The 23,871-nt window shown below is 37.6% G+C and overlaps 1 protein-coding gene across 1 annotated transcript; it reads left to right on the top strand.

Annotated features, from left to right (window-relative positions):
* Positions 1-21,166: 21,166 nt before the first annotated feature.
* LOC124113083 (forkhead box protein D3-A-like) lies at positions 21,167-23,610 on the top strand. The gene has a single exon (XM_046473334.2). It carries the CDS (start codon positions 21,413-21,415, stop codon positions 22,769-22,771), a length of 1,359 nt encoding a protein of 452 aa, XP_046329290.1. The 5' UTR covers positions 21,167-21,412; the 3' UTR covers positions 22,772-23,610.
* Positions 23,611-23,871: the final 261 nt, after the last annotated feature.

Below are 23,871 nucleotides of genomic sequence, written 5' to 3'. Positions count from 1 at the left end.
TCTATGAGTGCAAGTCCCAACATTGGTTTCTTTAACTGTGTTTTGCCTGTTGTGTTTGTAACTTGAGACATAACGAAGAAATGTTTCTGTATTCAAGAGTGAGTGAGTGTGGTTTTACGCCGCTTTTAGCAATATTCCAGCAATATCACGGTGGAGGACACCAGAAACGGGCCTCACACGTTGTTTTACAAAACAAGAACTCTAAAACAAACGTGTATATTAATTATTTGTTATTCGGTTTGCACAGTATCTTTTTCGCGAAATTATTTGACTTTCTTGGCATTATTTATATGACATCATACTAAAATAAACGTATATGATTTTTTTCAACATATACTCGTTGAAAATAGAAAACATTTCCACGTATCTCTACGGACTTTCTATTTAAAATGCCCCTTTTATGTTGTGATATAAATAAAGCTTAACGAAACAAACCATACAAATATCATAATTCGACTTTCTTATGCTTCATACAGGACAAGATACATAACCTTTTTATATACCCTCAAGGGCACCTCGTTACAAAGCAATAAGTCTATAGAAGCCTAGGCTTTTCCTTGGCCGCAGTATACCTGTATACATTTACTCAACGACTCAATAATGTTTTTATAAACCCGTCTGACACGGCATCTTCTTTTATTCGTTTTGATCAATTACACGGATAATGTACTGGCTCACCTGTATCGTGATGATGACACGAGACTTCTGTAGCAGCATAAATTTATGCAGCGCCATGGAGCAAAAATATTGGCTATGGAGAAAATCTATACCATATGATGTCCCCTATACGACATCATCGTCGCGCTGTTATTTTATTTTTGGCCAGTATTCCAGCACAATGGGTCTGTGTCGTACGAATGATGTTTTTCTGTTGGTTTTAGCTTCGTGTAATGATTTGTTCACTTGAACGACGTCATAAAATGATTTAATGTACAAGCTTATTTATAGCTAGGTTAAAAGCGACTCATTTCTACTTTTTGTCTATTCAGCGAGAGGGACAATGGCGAAGGTGAAAATCATGTAATCAAAACCTCGTCTCGTAAGAGATTTTGATACTAGTGTTTGTTTATATGTGTCAATCTTTAGTCAATCATGATTGAGTTTGTTTCCTTGGTAATCAACTTATTCGAAAAGGCGAGGGATGATCGTTTGTATAGCCCACGTGTAATTTAAATGGGAATTAACGAAATGTTGGAAAAAAGTGCAAATCTCAACTAAAATCAATATTTGAATGTTATTACTTTCTATAGATGACTGTTGGTTCATGAAACGAGAGTAACTCTCTTGTGAAATTGTTTTAAATATCTTCATGTATATATCAAGAAGAAACCGACACACCATGCTACAAAACAATGGTGTTAAAATAGATGTATATATGAATACATGACACTTTTTCATGGATAGCAGCTTCTTTTATTCTTTGTACGATGTTCAAGAGCTACTTCTTGCTCCTTTATCAGGAGAATGCTTGACGGAGGAGCAAGAAGTGGCTCTGAAAGGTCGCACAAAGTGAGTAAGTGAGTTTGATTTTACGCCGCTTTTAGCAATATTCCACAATATTTAGCAAGTCACAACGGACGGATGCGCTTCATACAGTGTGCTCAGTTGGAGGATGAAACCCGGTTCTTGGTTCACAGTATTATTGTGATGAATACAGTTTGGTCATCAAATGATTCTTCTGTCTGTTCAAGTTTCGGCTTTTTTGTTTTCAGGCAAACCTCGTATTCACGTCGTAGACCAGTGCCGTTCTTGAAGGGTTTAATGATACACAGGCCACTGCCTTGAGCAATTTCGAAAACGGTAAGATCAGTATATCTCGACCTTTTTGATGGGCTATGGGGTGGCCTTGTAGTGAAAGCGTTCGCTCGTCACGCCGAAGGTTTGGGTTCTATTAAGCACATGGATACAATGTGTGAAGCCCGCTTGTTTCTGGTGCCCCTTAAACTGTGTTTTGCCTGTTGTGTTTGCAACTTGAGACGTAACGGAGAAATATTTCTGTATTCAAGAGTGAGTGAGTGTGGTTTTACGCCGCTTTTAGCAATATTCCTGTAATATCACGGTGGGGGACACCAGAAACGGGCCTCACACGTTGTACTAATGTAAGAAATAGAACACGGGCCTTCTGGGCACTGAGCAAACGAATTAACCACTTGGGTACATCCCACCCCTCCAAGAAGAAAATAAGAATCAGCCAATATGTAGGTTCCAATTGCAACGTCATTTATTCCGGACGGACCAACGAAAATGGAATTGTCCGACATCTGTGAATAACGGTGATCACAACGGTTGTCTGAAACATTGAAGCACCCACTTCTGGACGCCAGGCCACAATGACACCCATTCATCCAGAGCACACAATGTGGCCAACCAATCCTCATTTTGGCAGGCTCTTAAGTGAGTTTTGTTTACCCCCGCTTGAACAGTATTCCAGTTATATCACGGCGTATCAGCTTGTTGTGGGAGAAAAGCCCGAAGTGATGCAGGTCTGAGATGTTTACCGCTTTGGTGAAACCAACAAGCACGAGTATGGTGCTGACAAACATAGAAACATCATCGTGGCAAATCGGGATTCGGACCCAAGGTCATAGATTTCTGGCGTGCCCAAGGGACGCAACTCTGCACAGCGAATTACAGCACTTTAGACGATGGGCCACAAGTGCCCCTTGGTAGGCTCTTCAGACAAGCATGGTGTACAGAAGTTATTATCTGCCTCGGAAACCCATGATATGGTGCACAGTATTTATCTATTATTTAACTCCGCGCTCGATGCCCTTTAAATAATCGAGTCTTGACCAGACAAACCGGTGATTGATATTACTACAACCAACGTCGTTGGTTACGGTGACACGCAATCAACCAAGTCAAGGAGTCCGACCCGATCCATTTGGTCACCTCGAACGGACAAGCATATATTGGGGACCAATTCTCCCAACTGGACCAATTGGGGACTCCCAACAGCATGAGAGAGGAAACATTATATAAATACACATGCGTATTATTGTTTTTCTCCCGATTTATATAACAAACTAATCTTAGATGAAACATATAGCATTATGATGATGATGATGATGATGATGATGATGATGATGCCATAACTAGTAAACCCTTAAGTAGTTTGTGCGTTGTTTTGTAAATGTGTTCTTTCGAATGCAGAGTTTCAAATCACTTACATTTCCACATGCGTGAGTTACAATTCCTGTACTATTTGAATAAAAAAAATTCCGAGGTCAGTGAGGTCTACTCTTTAATAAAAAAACATTTCCGAGGTTAGTGAGGTCTACTCCTTAATAATTTCTTTTTCGAGGTCAGTGAGGTCTACTGTTTAATAATGGGTTTTTTTTCCGAGGTCAGTGAGGTCTACTCGTTAATAATATTTTTCCGAGGTCAGTGAGGACTACTCTTTAATAGTGGTTTTTTACCAAGGTCAGTAGAGGCCCACTCTTTAGTAATTGTTTTTCCGAGGTCAGTGAGGTCCACTCTTTAATAATTTTTTTTTTTCCGAGGTCAGTGAGGTCTACTCGTTAATAATATTTTTCCGAGATCAGTGAGGACTACTCTATAATAATGTTTTTTCCGAGGTCAGTGAGGTCCACTCTTAAGTAATGTTTTTTCCGAGGTCAGTTGACGTCCACTCAATAAGAATGTTTTTTTCCGAGGTCAGTGAGGACTACTCTTCAATAATGTTTTTTTACCGAGGTCAGTAGAGGCCCACTCTTTAGTAATTGTTTTTCCGAGGTCAGAGAGGTCTACTCTTTAATAATGTTTTTTCCGAGGTCAGTGAGGTCCACTCTTTAATAATGTTTTTTCCCGAGGTCAGTGAGGTCTACTCGTTAATAATATTTTTCCGAGGTCAGTGAGGACTACTCTTTAATAATGTTTTTTTCCGAGGTCAGTGAGGTCCACTCTTAAGTAATGGTTTTTCCGGGGTCAGTTGAGGTCCACTCATTAATAATGTTTTTCCGAGGTCAGTGAGGTCCACTCATTAAAATTAGTTTTCCGAAGTCAGTGAGGACTACTCTTTAATAATGATTTCTTCCCAGGTCAGTGAGGACTACTCTTTAATAATGTTTTTTTCCGAGGTCAGTGAGGTCTACTCTTTAATAATGTTTTTCAGAGGTCTGTGAGGTTAACTCTTTAATAATGTTTTTTTCCGAGGTCAGTGAGGTCTACTCTTTAATAACGTTTCTTTCCGAGGTCAGTGAGGTCCACTCTTAAGTAATGGTTTTTTTCCGGGGTCAGTTGAGGTCCACTCATTAATAATGTTTTTTTCCGAGGTCAGTGAGAACTACTCTTTAATAATGTTTTTTTCCGAGGTCAGTGAGGTCCGCTCATTAATAATATTTTTCCGAGGTCAGTGAGGTCCACTCATTAATAATGTTTTCTTCCCAGGTCTGTGAGGTCTACTCTTTTATTATGTTTTTTTTTTCCGATGTCAGTGAGGTCCACTCTAACAATGTTTTTTTTCCGAGGTCAGTAAGGTCTACTCTTTAATAATATTTTTCCGAGGTCAGTGAGGACTACTCTTTAATAATGTTTTTTTCCCAGGTCAGTGAGGTCTACTCTTTAATTATGTTTTTTTTCAAAGTCAGTGAGGTCAACTCTTCAATTATGTTTTTCCGAGGTCAGTGAGGTCAACTCTTTAATAATATTTTTTAAGATGTCAATGAGGTCCACTCTTAAAAAAAAAAAATTTCCGAGGTCAGTGAGGTCAACTCTTTAATAATGTTTTTTTTCCGATGTCAGTGAGATCCACTCTGAAAATGTTTTTTTTCCGAGGTGAGTGAGGTCTACTCTTTAATAGTGTTTTTTTCCGAGGTCAGTGAGGTCCACTCTTTAATAATGTTTTTTTCCGAGGTCAGTGAGGTCTACTCTTTAATAATGTTTTTCCGAGGTCTGTGAGGTCAACTCTTTAAAAATGCTTTTTTTCCGAGGTCAGTGAGGTCTCTTTAATAACGTTTCTTCCGAGGTCAGTGAGGTCCACTCTTAAGTAATGTTTTTTTCCGAGGTCAGTTGATGTCCACTCATTAATAATGTTTTTTTCCGAGGTCAGTGAGGACTACTCTTTAATAATGTTTTTTCCGAGGTCAGTGAGGTCCCCTAATTAATAATATTTTTCCGAGGTCAGTGAGGACTACTCTTTAATAATGTTTTCTTCCCAGGTCAGTGAGGTCTACTCTTAAATTATTATTTTTTCAGAGGTCAGTGAGGTCAACTCTTTAATAATGTTTTTCCGAAGTCAGTGAGGTCTACTCTTTAATTATGTTATCGAGGTCAGTGAGGTCAACTCTTTAATAATGTTTTTTTTCCGATGTCAGTGAGGTCCACTCTAAAAAAATTTTTTTCCGAGGTCAGTGAGGTCTACTCTTTAATAATGTTTTTTTCCGAGGTCAGTGAGGTCTACTCTTTAATAATGTTTTTCCGAGGTCTGTGAGGTCAACTCATTAATAATGTTTTTTTCCGAGGTCAATGGGGTCTACTCTTTTATAATGTTTTCTTCCGAGGTCAGTGAGGTCAACTCTTTAATAACGTTTTTTTCCGAGGTCAATGAGGTCCACTTATTAATAATGTTTTTTTCCGAGGTCAATGGGGTCTACTCTTTTATAATGTTTTCTTCCGAGGTCAGTGAGGTCAACTCTTTAATCATGTTTTTTTTTTTCCGATGTCAGTGAGGTCCACTCTAACAATGTTTTTTTCCGAGGTCAGTAAGGTCTACTCTTTAATAATGTTTTTTTCCGAGGTCAGTGAGGTCCACTCATTAATAATGTTTTTTCCAAGGTCAGTGAGGTCTACTCTTTAATAATGTTTTTTTTTTCCGAGGTCAGTGAGGTCTACTCTTTAACAATGTTGATGTTCCATTGATATCACAATACAATGAAACCTCACAACGTTCATATATCAACAGGAGTTTTCTTTTCTCATCACAAAATCACTAAATCCGATTACTTCAGTCACAAAGGGAAAAGCAATTGTCCAAAGCAAATACCAATCGCCAGAAATAAATTTTCGTTAAATATTTTCACCATGCTTCTTTAACAGATGATGTGTGGGCAAAGACCATTCAACAAACATGTGTCCATTTCATGCCGAAACTGACATCGATTCCACCGATAATCGATTTGCTAAGAAAACAGGGTAGCTCTATTCAGTGTTAAAACGACAGATACTGATATTAGATCTTATGGACGATGTTGTCATCCAAGTTGGTAAATACAACACTAGCAGTTTGCTCAGTGAATGTATTGTTCTATATTCGATCTCTCTCACTGACCATACTTTGTCCGTGGCCAAAGCTTTATGTGGTCAATTCAGACTCATTAGCACCCAGACACAACTTTCAGACAAACAAACGCTCTTCGACAATTGTCTGCTTCGTTCTGCGCATGCCCAGTGTCCATAATGACATCATCTTATCGCGCCCCTCCTAGCAAAGATAATATTTGTATTTCCTATGTATCCGTTCTTTTTCCACACAGAAAACACATCTAGGGTGATTAGGAACATATGACCATAAATTATCCCGTCGATATCATGTCGATTTCACTTCATTTGCTAAATTGGTTACGGAAAAGACAATAGACGCTGAGTCCTTGCAAACAAATATATTTGATTTTTCAAAGCACATTATTCCGTTTTCAACTTGAACAATAGACAGAACGCGTGCTACTTCCCCCAATTTTGATCTTTCAAACATGTTATGTACCTAAGAAAAACGAAGGCTAAATTTGGCAAAATATCGTGAATGAAATTATCACTAATAAGCTACTTTGGCAACGATATATTTCTTCGAAAAGCAAGCCTTCCGGAGCATTTCAAAGCTAAATAACACTAAATATTGACATGCACAACTATTAGTGTTGAAAATGAGAACAAAGTACATATGTAATAAGAGTCATTAGGAGGAAGACTTGATCAGGACAAATAATGTATTATTGTTGTGTTACGAATGCAATCCAATAAAGGGAGGTTACTCTTATTTCGTTCAGAAAAGCCATCATCAATAATTCATGACATGAATATTATATTTTATATGCTGTCTGACCGTTTACTGTTAAGGAACAAACAGAACAGCTATTGTCGATCGCTAAACAATGGTCGTATTTCGTTGATTTAGTTCATTGTTCTTTGAATACAAAAGTATTTTGAAAACCCTGCTTTTTCGAATAAAGAACTGAAGGGACCTGAATTCCCTCTGTCGAATGTCTTGTGCACTAGCGAAAATCTTTCGTTTTCGCATGTTGGCAAATGTGGAGTAGGGACGAGTTAAACTGTAACGATCGCGTGTTACCAACGTTCACTATCATTTAGTAGAAGAAATTCGTTTCCGAATTGTGTTGGTCGTCCTTGAAAAAGTAAATGCACATGGTTTAGGACTGTGTTCAACAATTATGGCTACCTACAAACAAACTCTACATGGTGCTAACGAACACACAAATTTATTCGAACACGAGTAGTCTAAATTAATATCCAGTTTTCCCGCAGAAGGAAGGAAAGATCATTCCCACAAACAATGCGTCTGCTAGCCGCTACAAAGAAACAAAAATGTTACAATTTTAACGTTGTGTGTTATTTGCGCAAGACATGTTACATTTGTTTTGTTTCTAAGCAAAAGCTGCGATTTGCCCTCTTTCCTTAAAGTATTGTCAGTTAAGTGTATATACATCGGAACTTGGATAACTCGAAGTCCACCAACAATATATATCGAGATATCCGTAGTTCGAAACAAGCGGAGTGTGAATATTATAACAGATTTTCGATCAGAATTCTTCTGGTTCAATCGTCACATTGTCTTAAACGATAAATCAAACGAAAAGGAGTTCGAGTTGACGTGTTTTCGCATTTATTGCACAAATTATACAAACTGATTCATACCTGTATTAATTCTGGATGATAAACTATCCATCTTTCAAATTTTTTTTGATACTCGCACATTGAAATAGACGGTAGTAATTGTTTTACTTTCTTATATAATTTAATCTCTCATTTCTTGTTTGCCTTTTGCGCCCAATGGAATCTGCTTCGGTGGATAAACGTGACTGGTTATTCTCTGGCGTTGCTGAATATTTGCATTGTCCCTGCGATTGTTTTCCGTCAAGCGGTTGAAGCGTTCAATCAACACACAAGAGACGGGGGTTCCATTCCTTACATAGTTACAATGTGATGCTCATTTGTGTATGTCCATCGTCGTAGTATGACAGCAATATTACCCACTCCCACTCCCAAACATCCACCCACAAAACCGACCCACTCACTCATGCCAGTATATGTGTCTGGTGTTCTGGTTAACGCTATATCTGACGGTGCTCATCTTTGTACTAGGCTAACATCTAAGTCTCTGAATTGAACTATTGTACAGGAAAACAACAGTTGCTAAATTATAGTTATAGAATAGAATAAAAAGGAGCCCAAAGACTTTCTTCATTTTCAGATACTGCAATCATCCAGACTTTCCCAATCGTACAGACTTTCATGGGCTGTATTGGATATATTTGTTTCAGGGTCTGTATGACAGACTAATCTTTGTACCTGCATCAAAACTTTGAGATGTCCGGTGATGTAGAACGTGTGTTCAACAGGTCAATATACATACATGTATACATGTATATAGTTACTATTGAAGACGGCAGATTTGCTGATGGAACGACAGGACTCAAAAGACGACCAAAAACAAAAGATAAAACTTTTTCAGGACAAGTTTTCAATCTCCAGGTGCCAAATATGTCAAATGTCCATGGAAGTATACGAAAGGGGCATCACGTATCCTACATTTGAAATCAAATAAAGTCGTGGTTATGTGCACATGGTTTAATCTCCATGGTTTACCATGGTTAAATCGCCAAGGTTAACTTAAGTAACGAATAGATTTATTTCGTGTTGTACCCTGTATATTTGCTGGTGGTTAGAAAAGGAATATCGAAACTAATTATTGGATTCATTGCTCTTTATAAGCGTAATTTAGGTTGTTTTATTGCCTCACTTTCCACTCCTCGCAAACTCCACAATAACGCCAGAGTCTCCTCTCCTCCGCTTTTTCAAAAGAGTCCCATGAAGTACCATAGACCCAATAAGGACTAGCCAGGGTGGCTTTGTACGCCTTCAGAGAATCCACCACCGGTGTTAGATCTCGAACTGATTTCTGTCGTACAAGCGTTCGTTTTGCTTGTTGTATTGTCGTGAACATATTGTGGAAACTGAGCTGTTACTCCCTTCGCGCTAAACCAGTGTTAGTGAGGGGATTTACCGTTACGTTACTTACTGAATACCATTCTTATCTGAATTCCAACAGAGATGAACATTTGGAAAATATATTCAACGTATACTGAATTTGTTAGTCGTTTCTATACATTTGTGTACAGACAAGAGTATTTTTGTATTCAGGAAAACATTTAGGTTTGGGTCATCAAAAAGAATACTATGTCCTACAAGATTATCGATAGCTGTCTCCAACATTATCGATAATGTCTCCCTATAATCATCATATAAGGTACAGTACATTCGAAGAAGAAATGGAATGAATTTTCACTAGGAGCTCCGCATTTACAGGAAATAGTATCAGATAAGTCAACGCGAAACAGGTCGGAATTTAGTGTGCTACAATTGTGTCTCAATCTAGTGTGCAATATTTTGTAGATCTCTTACGCAATTATAGTACATAGGTGGTGATGTAGGCTACACAGATGCGACAGCTTTAAAAGAAGATATTGACTAACTATCCCTTATTTCTGATGATAGACTATTCCATTGGCCTAATGTATCTATAACATAAGACCTTTTAAACGTACTACAAGATCATGGCGGTTTCTGAGATTATAATTGACGTTTCGTGACACAGGTGGTGGTATAAGATCAGTTACATATGAAGGACATTGCTAATTATTATTTTATACATAGTTACAAGTTTGTTGACGTTTCATCTATAAGCTAAAGGCTGCCATCCAGTTTCGTGATACAGGCTGCGACGGGAGGAAAATTGAGTTAATCCTGTTACTATTCTAGCTGCCTCAAGTTGAAGTAGTTCTAATGTATTAGCATTATAGGAAGAGCAAGTGTCCCAGACAACTGAGGCATATTCTAGAGTCGGTCTGATAAAAACTAGATATATTCTAGCCAAGTTTGATCTACTTAACCGATATTTAAGCATTTTGGATGCACTTGAAAAAATATTATTGATATTGATTTGTCTTATCATCCGCTTGTATTGCTAAACTGTGATGATCATTTTCGCACATACTCCCAAGGGAGTTGAGAATGTAATATGCATGCACATAGTCACATAATTATTATACGCGCTTTGGGTATGCTTCTGTCCGGTGTTAGTGTTAATATCATCATCATCGTTGTTATTATTATTAATTTTGATGTGCACAGCGCTGCTTTCCCTTCCCCACTGTTTTTCAGTATTCCATTCAATTATTTTTAACGCTATATTGCCTTTCACGCCCAATGGAATCGGTTTCGGCGGATAACCGAGACTGGTTATTTTCTGGCGTTGACGTTTTATGGTTTTATAAACATCGAGTTGAGAGTCAGTACCTACATAGCATTGGTGTACGTTGCAGGCTTTTCCCTACTGTATATACGTGCGGATTGGGGCATCACTTGAAGCTGGCTTTCATTATTTCTACCATGCCACTCTTCAACCTCTAATAAGTGAGTGAGTGGATGAGTGAGTAGGGTTTTACGCCGCTTTTAGAAATATTCCAGCTTCACACTTTGTATCCATGTGGTGAATGTGGCGCTTAAAAATAATTCACGAACACGATTATCAAATAATTCCTAATTTCAAACACGCATCCTCGATACCTGTGTACATGATTCCTCGACTATTCCGTATATTATATTTTTATATTCTAATACGATAAATGTGTATTGTAAGTGATTAGAGGCATAACGCACTTGATGATCGAGGATGGTCACCACATGTTGTCACAGTATAATACTTAGTAGTCAAAATTATAAGTAAGTACTTTGCATACTACCTAAACTGTATTCGATCTGTATGTCAACTTTTTATTGTCATCAAATGTTCATAAAATCAATAAATAAAGAAAGTATTTACTTGAAAATTTGATTTGACGAAAACATTCAAACGTTATCAAAAGTTACTAGGCTCAAAACAGTCGCCGAAACGCTGCAAACTTAACATCCAAAACGCAACTATCATACCCGTATAAAATACATCACCATCGAATAACCATGTTTTGTTTGTTTCAATTTTAGTCAATAAGAAATATGAGTGTATACTTTCTTTTGGAAAGACCCGCGGTTTATGTCCCTAAATATAAAAAAAACTTGAAATAATCTTCACCAAGTCAGTTATATTTATCAGGCAAGTGCTTTTGTGATAATGTACCCAATATTTTCCACATATGCTTTTGTGATAATGTACCCAATATTTTCCACATATGCTTATGTGATAATGTACCCAATATTTTCCACATGTGCTTATGTGATAATGTACCCAATATTTTCCACATGTGCTTATGTGATAATGTACCCAATATTTTCCACATGTGCTTATGTGATAATGTACCCAATATTTTCCACCATTTTCCCGAAATCAATCAGGGGTAAAGCTTTGTGAGTTCAGAATGTGGTAACAGTTGTTACATTATTAATTCTCATGGTGCGAAGGGAGAATAGGAATAACGCTCAACAAGAGGCGATGCATTACCATGCATTGCTTCTCATGCATAATTTACCAGTGACGATCACGTAAATCAGGTTTCTGAATATAAAATCAGGAAACATGTTTGCACTCTTGTTCAACAATGAATGATATATTTAGCGATTTCAGATTTTTGCTCAAAGTCAAGTTCTCTGAACTGAAAACATCGTTTTTTATTCCTTAAAGTGATAAATGACTTGTGCGGAGAAACACGAACGCATAATTCCATGCAGCGTGATTCAGATTAAAATCTTAATATAATAGTGCCCAAATTCTTTGATTTTGATTTAAGAAAGATGGATAGTATTTTAAATGTGTTTTAGCTAAATATGTTTGTTATGACACACATATTCAGTTCATGTAACATTTCGGATTTGCTGCACAGTGAAAATATTTTGTTTTTTCTTAATTGAAACATCGTCCTCACTGACCGAAGTCAGACAATATTGAGAGAAATAATATTTTCCAGAAATAATGAAATCAAATCTCGTTATTTCATTATTCATTTCTTGTCTTGAATGCATTTAGCTCAGCAAATTTCCATTCTATACGTTTCGTGTTTATGAGAAGAAAATAACGAATGATTAATTTTTTCAACAAAACAAATCCTGAATTTAGTTGCGGATTTATTATAAAGCAAGTTTAAGAAATCTATTGTAATTGTCTTCAAGCTGAATATTATATCATGCACTTATTTATATAAGCTTATTTGAAGTGTGGTTGGGAAGATTAATTTTAGCTAATGATGAAATCATTAAAATGGACTTTATTTACTTCGTTGAAATGTTTCTATACTTTACTGTTTAATGAGATATTTTAATGCGTGACATAAAATGAAATAAGGCTTTCAAAGTTCCTATATTTACAAGATAAGAGGGCATGTTGGTTTCATTGATAAACAGAGCCTATAACTTGTTAAACTATAAAGCGATTCTTTAACCGACAATGTTTGGTCAAAACTGATTTAAAGAACTATTTGATCAGTGGAGTAAACATATATCTTGATGCTAACGATTCGTTGCCTCTGTTTTGCCTATATTCGGTCTTGCTTTCATAAATGAATGACTTCGGTTCGTTTCGTGCAAAACATGCGACATGATTTCATTTTGCACTTTGGGGCAATTAATTCCGAGCTTTTGAGTTTACACATGCAATATTAATCAAGCAGAGCTTCTGTGCACACGAAAAACATATACACAGATTCTCAAGAGAGAGCCTTCAAGTTTAGTTGTGTGAATTTTCTATTTGTTTTCAACGTACTTGTTAACATAAACTTCGATTATACTTCGTCTCCGGAGAACTGAGTGATTTGTGAGACAGAAAAGTTTACAGTTTACGAAGATCGAGCTTAAAGATTTATATGAATTCACGCGATAAAGAAATATAAAAGTTTTGAAGAAGGAAACAAAGTCACGTGTTTTACTAAAACACATAGAAACATCAAATGATACATTGCAAATATCAGGGACGAAACTGTTTGAATTTGTCTTTTTCTGTAATTTTCAGACTGACAGGTCAGCTTTATATACTATTCTTATTAATATTAATTACACAACATTCCCTAATCCTTTCTACCGATACGGAGTCTTACCTATATAAATCGTGGATTGTGTTTGAAAATTCAAGTGATGAAAGTGAAAATTTAGTGTCGTTTTTCGTTTGTAATGATTTCGTTCAAATATTTCTCTTTAGTTCAGAATTCAATCGTGTAGTTTCATATGTTTAAAATTATACAAATCATCCCAGTGTGGATGCTTAATAAATAACTTACCAAAGGTGTAAGGTATAACTAGATACTGTCACTGGACTAAACATGTGTAGGTATAATCTGCGTGGTAAACTGTTTATAACTGTGGGAATCATTGCTTTCACAAACCAAATAGAATGAAATTGATAGCAGTAAAGTTAACATATAAAAATATTGTATTATGAATATTTGGATTGATCTACTATACTGCAGCGCAAGAGAAAGTATACACCAATGTTTGATGGTGGCTTAGAATGAAACCTGCAAGAAATAGGTATTCGATGGTGGATACGGGTATTCATATGCTATATGAAAGTATCATATTTGTGAGAATCTCACAACATGGGTCAGTCTACTAACGTTCTGATAACGTTTGTAGTGTTTGATTAAATCCAATTTCCAAGTGTATACTTTTTTTGCCCGGCAATGTACATGAGGTGTCCATGATCTATATTGTAAGGTGTGTAACCTACCAATGAAAGTTCAGACTAATGGTTCTTTGCAAACTGAAAATATATTTTATCCTGTTTAAGCATAAATATCAGAATATAGGAACAGAAAAATACAAACCTCTTGTGACCTTTATGGTGAGTCGGGTGGGCTCATCGCCGCTTTGAACAGTATTTGAATATGTCAGATGCTGGATCAGCTTAACTAATTTTATTAAATGCATACCTATATGCACGTACTGTCAATTTGTTGTCTTCCCGACGGTATCCTGTACATAGCATATCATAACTATACTAACTAGGTGGGATCATGATCAACGTAAAATATAAAACTTCATTTATAAATCACAAATTTTCCTTTAATGCAAAATAATTTTATCAAGTTGTGCTGATAGCTTATTAGTAAAGCGTAATCGGTAAGAAAGAATTTGCAACCAGTACTTTTGCCATTGCATATCAAGAGTTATTTTAAAACGCCTTCCAGATTTAAACACTATATTTTATTTATACTTTTTGTTATGCATCTTTTTTTAAGTTGAGGTGGTGATGGCGAAATGACTATTACCGACTGAAATTAAATTGCTGTATGTTTTCACATGGGAGTGACAATATTTAAACCGGTTACCGTTATGTTGAACAGTATTTCTGACGTCATCAGCTGAAATGTACAATCATGCCGTGATTGTCAATTTCAAACTGATGCGTAAATGTACACGTTATACGTTAGAGGAAGTTTCCGTTGCCATTTTGAAGAGGTAATGAGAATATGTCTTCATTGATTAAAATGAAATGAAATTTGCAAATGCCACACTTAGGTGCTATATCCGTCAGTTCTCGAAACATGGTGAAATGTGTGTGGTTATTATTGAGTGATTAATTCAGATCCCCTTCACATATTTACGGCTTATTTAAAAACTTTAAATGAAATAATTAAGACAGATGCGCCACCCTTTGATGTGGAACAATAGTCATTGATTAATAAAACAAATCGGAAAACGAGGCCTTCAAATACAAGTCACTTTCAAGACATTCTCGGACTTCCATCATAACACCAAAGAGTTATCTCCCCCTAGAGAGTGGTCATTTTCATTATTTGAGTAATTACCACGTGTGTAGTCCATATCAAATGGCATTCCCCTCGTGGTTGTCATTAGCTGTCAATCAAGCGGTTTCGGTTACCACGCTCCCTTCCCTCTGTTGTGAAGGCTTGTCGTTATCACCCTTGTCAGTTATGTGATAATGCTAATGTCTTTTTATGGTCAATTATCATTGAAATGAATCCGTCTCCGGATCTGAGGGTTTCCTGCGAGCCGAAACATTTAGTCTGCTTTGAAAGCACGTGATCACAATTTGTTATATTTGACTAAGAAGCATTTACGATGGATTATCCCAAGGCAAAGCTTGATACCATCTTTGTCGGAACTACGTGGTAAAAATGTGGCGAACACGTTTTTCTTACAAAGACCTATTTAGATAGTATCTATAGATGCTCCGGATATACGAGAGTTGCAATACACGCTGAAAAGCTTAACATGGTAAATGAAATAGATTTACACTTAGGCACACGTGTCAATCATACGTCCCATGTCCATTGCATCATCAGCTGTTTCATCGGGTTGTGTTAAATCATTAGCATACTTTGGGAGGTTAAAGCAAAAAAATGTATTAAGATAACTTGTTTCTTTTAAAAATTGTGTGTAGGTAGTAAGATGGAGAGGTGGTTTATTGCGGGTGGGGATCAGGGTGGGGACGAGAGGGGGTGGGGATCAGGGTGGGCGGCTGGGGTCTATGAAGGATGATTTAGTAACAAAAGCCCAAAAGACTTATTATAACTCTTTGGATATATGAATAATTAAAAATACGATGACTTACCACTAGAAATACGTGACGCTTAGGATTGTGGCGTATATGACAACGTATAATAACACAGGACTTCATTCTTTTGACAGATGTACCACGGACTGAGCAAAGCTATTGGGACCATTCAGAGGCATATCTTTACTTGTTGAAAGCTGTTTGAGTATCTGCACCAAGCGCTGTGCACTCATATCAGGGACGTTGAAATACATAACTGTTTGATGTTGAATCAGAAGTACCATTGAAAATCTTAAATGTCAATATGTCTTTCCTTAACAAACGCGTTCCGACCACTGTATATCTTACGACTGAGCAGCGTGTAGATCTTGCGACTGTCTAGGAGATGAGACTTTGACAATTTCTCATTATCTTGTGTAAGATCTGATAAACAAGCAGTTATGTTTACATATCGAAGTTTACGATGCCTGAGACGTCATATGACGTCATTTAGTGTCGTATCAACACTTCATATCTAAAACATGTTTTTATTCTATGTAAAACATGTTCAACTTTAAGGATATTTTTTTTAAAACATTATGAGAGAGCTAAAGATTAAATTATTATTAGGTAATAATTTGTTTACTGTAAACAAGGATCTGATTTGCATTGTTTATATTAACGAAATAATTTGTTACTAATCAACAACAAATTTCCGTGTGTGATAAAACGCACAAAGGAAACTGATTGTATTGACAAAAGAGGTATGCGAAATAACAAGTTCAAATTGCAATTAATCAAATTTCAAAAAGAAATAAACACACTCTAAATTGGTCAACCTGTTAAACTATACAAAAGGCAACGATCCTAATTTGTGTGTTTTGTTTAAAAGTTGGTCCTTAAAACATGCGAGTTTGTGAAATAGATTAGAGGTGGTTTGATTGACGTGCGGTGTGCCAGTGGCTGGCAGAGAGATTAACGTGGAGCTGACACCACTGCAGTTGTTGTTGTCGATTTCACTCGCCGCACGGGTTTTGTTATGTCATCATGCAATTGACAATGTAATGCATTTCACAGTTGCCAATTCCCCCTGCCATCTTAACAGGCCTGTTAAAACCGGATAGGAAGATACGGTCAATTGAAGATTATAATCCATCGGGATTGTTTTTAAACACTTTCGATACTTGTCACGTTTACAGCATGTGACGAAATGAAATTAAACTTGATAGTTTGTTTGAATATGAAATTGATACTGAAATAGACATGAAAAAGTTGACAGCTGTTCTAAGTAGTTACCCTGACATAAGCATTATCTCGGGTACTCGGTAATCTTATTCCAAATCCAATTTACAAATGTCTAGAGTTTAAGCACCATTTTATCATTGTCATGAACCAAATAATATCTTTAACAATAGATAGAATCAAAACCACAAATGACTTAAATTTAGAAACGGTGACACTAAGCAATCTTCATTGGATTAATATATGCTAATTACAAATAAATGGATTAATCGTCAATCTTTTAATACAGAATTACTTGTAATCTTCTATATCAAGTTACCATGGTTAACATTACAGCGTGCCAAGTCGGTCTGCATTACGATGCACGTGCATAACGCTGTCTACTTCATTTACTAATACGTCACGCCTGGCTGATGTACATATAGAAATAAAGCAGCCGACCGATCAAACACTTATACTTGACTTGGATTTTCGGTATAAAATGGTTTGGAAAAAAAGCTCAGTATTTAACCCCACTAAATCCATTTTAAGAAGCAATCTGCAAATCTCTGGGATTTAAGGTTTTTGTTGCTCTGTTGTTTGCAAACTCCAGCGCTGATTATTCCTGCATGTGTAGATTTCTTTATTATGCATTAGCCCATATTCAGAATGTTGTTACAATCAGGAACAATGTTATACAATTGCTGCTCACATTATCAAAATATATAAACGGGTTGCCTTAGAAAATTATACATAGATTAATCTTCTTTCAATGAATGAAGATTAAACATAGACTCTGATTATAAAATTTCATTTCATAAACTTGACAATATAAGTAGAAAATTAATAATTGTCTTATTATATGAATTAAGATATATATATATATATATATATATATATATGTGTGTGTGTGTGTGTGTGTGTGTGTGTGTGCGTGTGTGTAGGTGCGCATAAAATATATGTGAAATGATATTGATAATATGTGTATTATTATTCATGTCATGTTTATAATTTATGAGTCATAACCTGCACACACAACCATCAAAATATTATTCAAAATAGTCCTAAGATCTATACTGATAATAATTTACACGTTCGTAAATACTTCAAAGACTATTAAGTCAACATTGTAACATTAATATATTTTTTTTACCTGGATTAATTCTCAAGTTCAAAACTGACTATTGATTTCAAAAAGAGATGTCTCATAATTCCTGAAAGACTTTAAAGAGTTGCGAAATACAACATATTTGGTGGAGGCTTTACAACAGTAAATATTATCCTGTTTAATGCAGCAAATCATGTATCAAGCTAGACCCCCAGCGACGCACGGCGATAGATCAAAACGCGAGCGACAAAGGCGAGGTAGGTATTAGTACCGATAAGCGTTGTTCATTGCAGCGGGTGTGAAATCTACACCACGGTCGCCAGAGATCTCGTACAGGGTTGTTAATAGCTATTATTACTGATGAGACAATTAAATCAAAACAATATTCACGACATGAATCGGGGCTCATGATGTCGTTTCATTGCTTTCGCGCAGAGGGTGCGAATTTAACGCTGGAGGGGGGCACAGGGTGGAGATAATTGTGCCGAGGTGATATCAAAGAGCGGGCGTGAAGTGATATAGTTACATACAATGGGAACAGATTATTACATGTTGTTTATGTCCGGTTACTAGATGTTTTTGTTTTCGCGGAATTAAAACACCCCCCGCGAGGAATTCCGGTTGTGGATTAAAAGGAGTTAGGGAAAACATACTGTCTTATGCAAGGAAATAAACACGCCCCAGTCGGTAGCTCGTACACTCATGTTTACACTAATCCAACACCTTTGTACTTGGCTCAATCCCCCGAAACTTTTTATGACGACTGTGTTTACAAACATCCGTTACCCCTTAAATAATGTAATTAAATGTAGCTAACTAGCCTAGTCCACTGGGCCTATGTTTAATTTACAACATTTGTATCTATGGTGCTGGGGTGATTATGATGTTTGACCGCTGAAGCATAGTAAATATAGACTGTGGTTTGATAAGATTTGAGAGGGCTGATTTTGAGTAATTTATGATATATTCGATAATATAATTGTCAATGTGTGTGTTCATCGCTCCACTCTGGTCAGGCCAGGATGGCTTACAAACAAAGGGTTGCAATAATCCGCTGATGGACAACTGAGAGATGATGATAAAAGCTGACAGATTATGATGTGACTCGGGTGTAAATATTTTAGGGTAATTTCATGATGTAAGTTTACTGCAATAATCTCCAAATCGCATACACTGTTGCCAGATTTCACCGCTCGGCTGTTGTTGTGAAATCGACACCATCACTCACGGGAGACCGTGTCGATTTCAGGATTAATGCTGACTACAATTACAGATTACATTAATATTTAATTCGTTAAAGATAGATGGAAGTCATCATGTTATTAATGATATCGCTTCAACTATATCAATTATTGTTCATAAATCGTTAAATATACATTTTTGGAATAATTTAACAAACTATGCCATAATCATTTAGATCTAAATAGAACTGGTTTGTCATAACAATGGATTGAACTCAGATTCTGAAAAAATATATATTTGAACTGAAATATGAATTATGAACGATAACTGTGATTATAACATTCTTCCATGAATCGAAATCTGGAGCTGGATGTTTTCTTACGACCAGTTACAACAAAACTGCTCTCACGTGAAGCCGATTTGCGTGCGTTTCTCGACAAATAAGACAAAGGCAGCACTTAAGCATCGTGTTTATTTCCACCCTCGGTTGAGGCCCGTGGATCGCAATGAAAGAATTTCTTGTCAATAAAAGAAATTTTAATTGGGTAATTTCGCTCATGAGTCACGTTGAATCATAAGAACCATTACTATGTAGTACTTTCTTTTGTTTGTCATTAGCCGATTTATCAAATATTTAATGAATCTGTTATTTGATAAATTTATTAATTTTTTTTACCTTTTTTGCTCTTCTGTGCTGAAAATGTGTCAAGTTTTACATTGAAAACAATTTTATATCTAAAAAACAAAGAAGAGGGTGATTTTTGTCATTAATTGCTTTTAGCTGGTGATTAAGTATATTTTAATCATAAGAATATTAGTAATTGCAATTACCACTACAGTTTTAATCCAACTCGTTAGCGCAGCCGTAGGCAATGTACATAGTAAAACGAGTTTCTGAGATGTAAACAACGAATTCAAATTCAAATCATTTGTGATGAATGAACATTTGCGATGCTTTTTATCCTAAAGGGTAAATTGTAAATATTTTTCAGAATACACCAGACTTTATCTTAATAGAAATTAACAACCCATGTCCATTTCAAATAGATGATGTTCATTTATCCTGGCTTACCTTCATACGCCCCGACGAAAGGGTTTTACTATAGTAGTGTGTACCAGTCAATATTCCAGGGGCATCTGGTTTCCATATTTCGGAGACATGATGTGATAAAAAAAACTGTCAGTGTTTTCTGATGGCCCGTCATGTAATACACGTGCATGAAACGAGATGTTATCAAGAGTGACAGCGATGATCGTAGAATGAAATATACATGCATTGATAACACTCGCTGTGGGGGAAAAGGCGATCTTGGATGAAAACGACACGAATGCTAATATATTGCCTTTTCTAGATAACCTGTTTGAAATAAAATAAATGAATAACTCACAGGCTAATCTTGAAGCGTTATTCCGTGCATTTTGGGTTATGTCCCTCCCGGAGCCCCCACCCAGTGTCGGGAGGGACACGGGTCCAGCCATGTGCTAGCCAGATTGAGGTATTTTCACTCCTAACTATTTGCGGATAGGATGTAAGTGTTTGTTTTTCAATGAGACTAAACTTCATCGGTGCGATCACTCGGCCATCATAATTGGGGTAACAAAGAAAGATGAAAAAGCTGCCTGAAAAATAAACATTTCTGTTAGCAAAAGCCAGTGCGGGACACTGAGCGGAAAATACCAGCTCCAGTAAGACGAATCAGAGAGCGAAAAATTAATTGCCACAACCAGACCTGTTTAATAAAGAGGGGAAAAAATTGGGGAGTACCAACGTTTCTTCGCACCATTTTGTTTCAAAGCCGCGTGGAAGGGCTCAAAATTTAGTGGCGTTTGTGAGGGGATATTGACTGAACAAACCGGCTAATCGGTGGGGGCGGTATTACGACGCTCAACCAGCGAATTGATATGTTAATACAGTGACGAGGGCCGCTGCCGGTTGGTCACGTGACCCGCGCTATGGGTTTATTGACAGGCAGGCGGAGTCTCCGCTCAGTGTACGACAACAGTCGACGAATAGGAATCGCTTTGGGTGGCCGCCTTCGGTACAGTGGCATCTTAGTACACGCGCAGAAAAACTTCCTGTCATTCGACGCCATGAGTGTTGAGGCTCAACGTCTACGAGCGCAAGTCAGTCAGTGATTATCATCCCTCGTGCGACAAGGCGTGTTTGGTGATTTCCCAACTTGGACAATTTTTATTGAAGTGTTCACGGACTGAAAATTTTCACCATTTCTGCTTTGGTGTCTGAGATGCGTTACGACATGGAAAGACCCGGGCCTCACCCCACGGCAGCTATCCCTGACGAGCAGTACCTGGATCTAAGGAAGACACACATGACATCCTCACCCACGGGCTCCGAGAGCCACCCCACAAGCTTCAGAGACAATATTTGTTTAAATGGAGGGAATTCCGTGTTGATGCAGACTACGCGAGGCGATGAGGAGGACTGTAGTGATGATGAACACTTAGAGGTAGACTCACCCCCTCCCTCCCCCATCTCGTCCCCCCTGTCTCTCCACGGAAGCGACATGGACGGGGATCTCAACGAAAGCAAGGAGACCAAAGCTGATGACAGTAGCTTTGCCAGTAATGATGAAGACTCGTGTAAAAAGTTGGATGATAAATCAAGAAGCAAATCCAACATGGTAAAGCCTCCTTATTCATACATCGCTTTGATTACCATGTCGATCCTGCAGTCCCCGAGAAAACGCCTCACACTGTCGGGAATATGTGAATTCATCATGAACAGATTCCCTTATTACAGGGAGAAATTCCCCGCCTGGCAGAACAGCATCAGACATAATCTCTCCCTCAATGACTGTTTTGTGAAAATTCCCCGTGAACCGGGAAATCCCGGAAAAGGGAACTACTGGACCTTGGACCCCGCCAGTGAGGACATGTTCGACAACGGCAGCTTCCTACGACGACGAAAGCGGTACAAGCGACACACACCCGACATGATGCAGCAGCCCACAGCCTTCATGTCTGGGGCGGACCCATACTTCCACCACCACGGCCTCCTCACTGCCCACGCCCACCCAGCGGCCTTCGGAGCGTCCCCCACGGGCCTCCCGTACCCATACATGTCCCCCCTGTCGCATCATTTCTCCTTTCTCCCGGGGGATTACGCACGATCCCATCTACAGCATTCAGCCTATTTGTCGGCCGGGTTGAACCCAAATGCGCTCGGACTGCCGACTTCAGGGACATCGAGTCAGTTAAAAAAGTTGGAATCTTTGGAAAAGCCGGAAAAGCCAGCAAGTTCAAGTTCCTCTAAACCTGGGTTCTCTATAGACAGTATAATAGGGACAAGTTCTTCATCTTCATCTTCTTCACCCAATAGTTCAAGTAGTAAACCTATTATTTCATCATCTTTAGCACCTTCATCAATGCAATCGTTGAGACCAAGTCTATCAACGGGGCTGCCATCGCTCGCACTGCCACACTCCTTTGCATCCTTCAGGACCGGGGGTATCATGGACGTTCCTCGACCCGGGGGTAGTGCATTTTCTCCGCTGGCCGGGGCAATGTCAGCGATGACACCACTTGACTTAGAAAAGTATCGTCAATATGTGCAAGCATGTGCCATACCTACCTGGCCGCGGTAAACTTCAAAGAGAACGCTCAGGTGTTCAGTAAATTTGAAAACTTTGATCTCGTGAGATTCAGTGGCCAAGCAGGGTCCGACCTGACTCCTGGACCCCAAAGTCCGGAGAGTGACCGCAGAGTGCTAAAGATTAGCGGTGGATCAAGCTAAGATGGGACTAATTGGCAAGGGATGAAGTGGTGAACATTTTCTACATTCCTTTCTGGAAGCATATGTGCAAATCCTGTTCCGATATGTACAAGGCCGTTTTTGCAATTGACATGAGAACCAAAATGCCAAAGACAATATATGTGACTGAAATCAGTGAGTTTGTTCTGTGACTGTCACGGTGTTTGTAAGTAACTTGTTTATTTCTACCCTCATCTATATCAAACGTCGATAACATGCTGTAGACATGTCTCTTTCGGTGGCGATCACTTGTCAATTTCGCGTGTTCATGTCACGCGGTGAATGCATTGCAATATATGTTAGTTACAATCTAGTCGGAAGTTATACGCTTAGAAATGGACATTTTAATATTTGTCTAACGTTTGTCAAAACATTTATGGACACTTTCTCATGTTTGTCGTTCGGAGGTTTTTGTTTCAAATAGTATTTAAATTCAAATATTCGTTGAATTTCCACTTCCATCTGCATAAATGTATGTGTGTATGAATGATAGAAATTAACCTCAGAACATGTTGTACACCAGCGAAATAGTCGAGGGAAAATGTGCTTTCATAGCTGAATTACAATCAAAATGTTTATTCGTGTAAATTGTATAGATAATTTAAAATTGATTACAAGTGCTGTGACATGTACAAATTGCCAGTACAATAAAACGAAATATATGAACTGAAATTCACATCTTAGTTTTTTTCTTCAAACAGTTTACAAACTAGATGTTTCTATTTGAGAAGCACCACTTTCAACATGTTACAGTTTTTGATTGACTGCAATCTAACGCTTGAATGCAATTTACATGTTTATCTTAATTTTTCACACGAGAAAAACAAACCTTGTTTTTGAAAACATAAATTTCCAAAGTGAAAGTGGCTTTTCCAGATATGAAATTGAGTGAAAATTACAAGTGTACATTTGAAATGTACATGCTGCCAGGCC

Source organism: Haliotis rufescens, unplaced genomic scaffold (assembly GCF_023055435.1).
Source record: "Haliotis rufescens isolate VD_foot unplaced genomic scaffold, xgHalRufe1.0.p SCAF_2, whole genome shotgun sequence".
Taxonomy (NCBI): domain Eukaryota; kingdom Metazoa; phylum Mollusca; class Gastropoda; order Lepetellida; family Haliotidae; genus Haliotis; species Haliotis rufescens.
The sequence above is the reverse complement of the archived record's forward strand: the minus strand, read 5'-3'. Positions and strand labels throughout refer to the sequence as shown.

What these genes read in the sequence shown, in the direction of transcription:
- LOC124113083 (XM_046473334.2), top strand. Translation starts at nt 21,413, where the DNA reads ATGCGTTACGACATGGAAAGACCCGGGCCTCACCCCACGGCAGCTATC.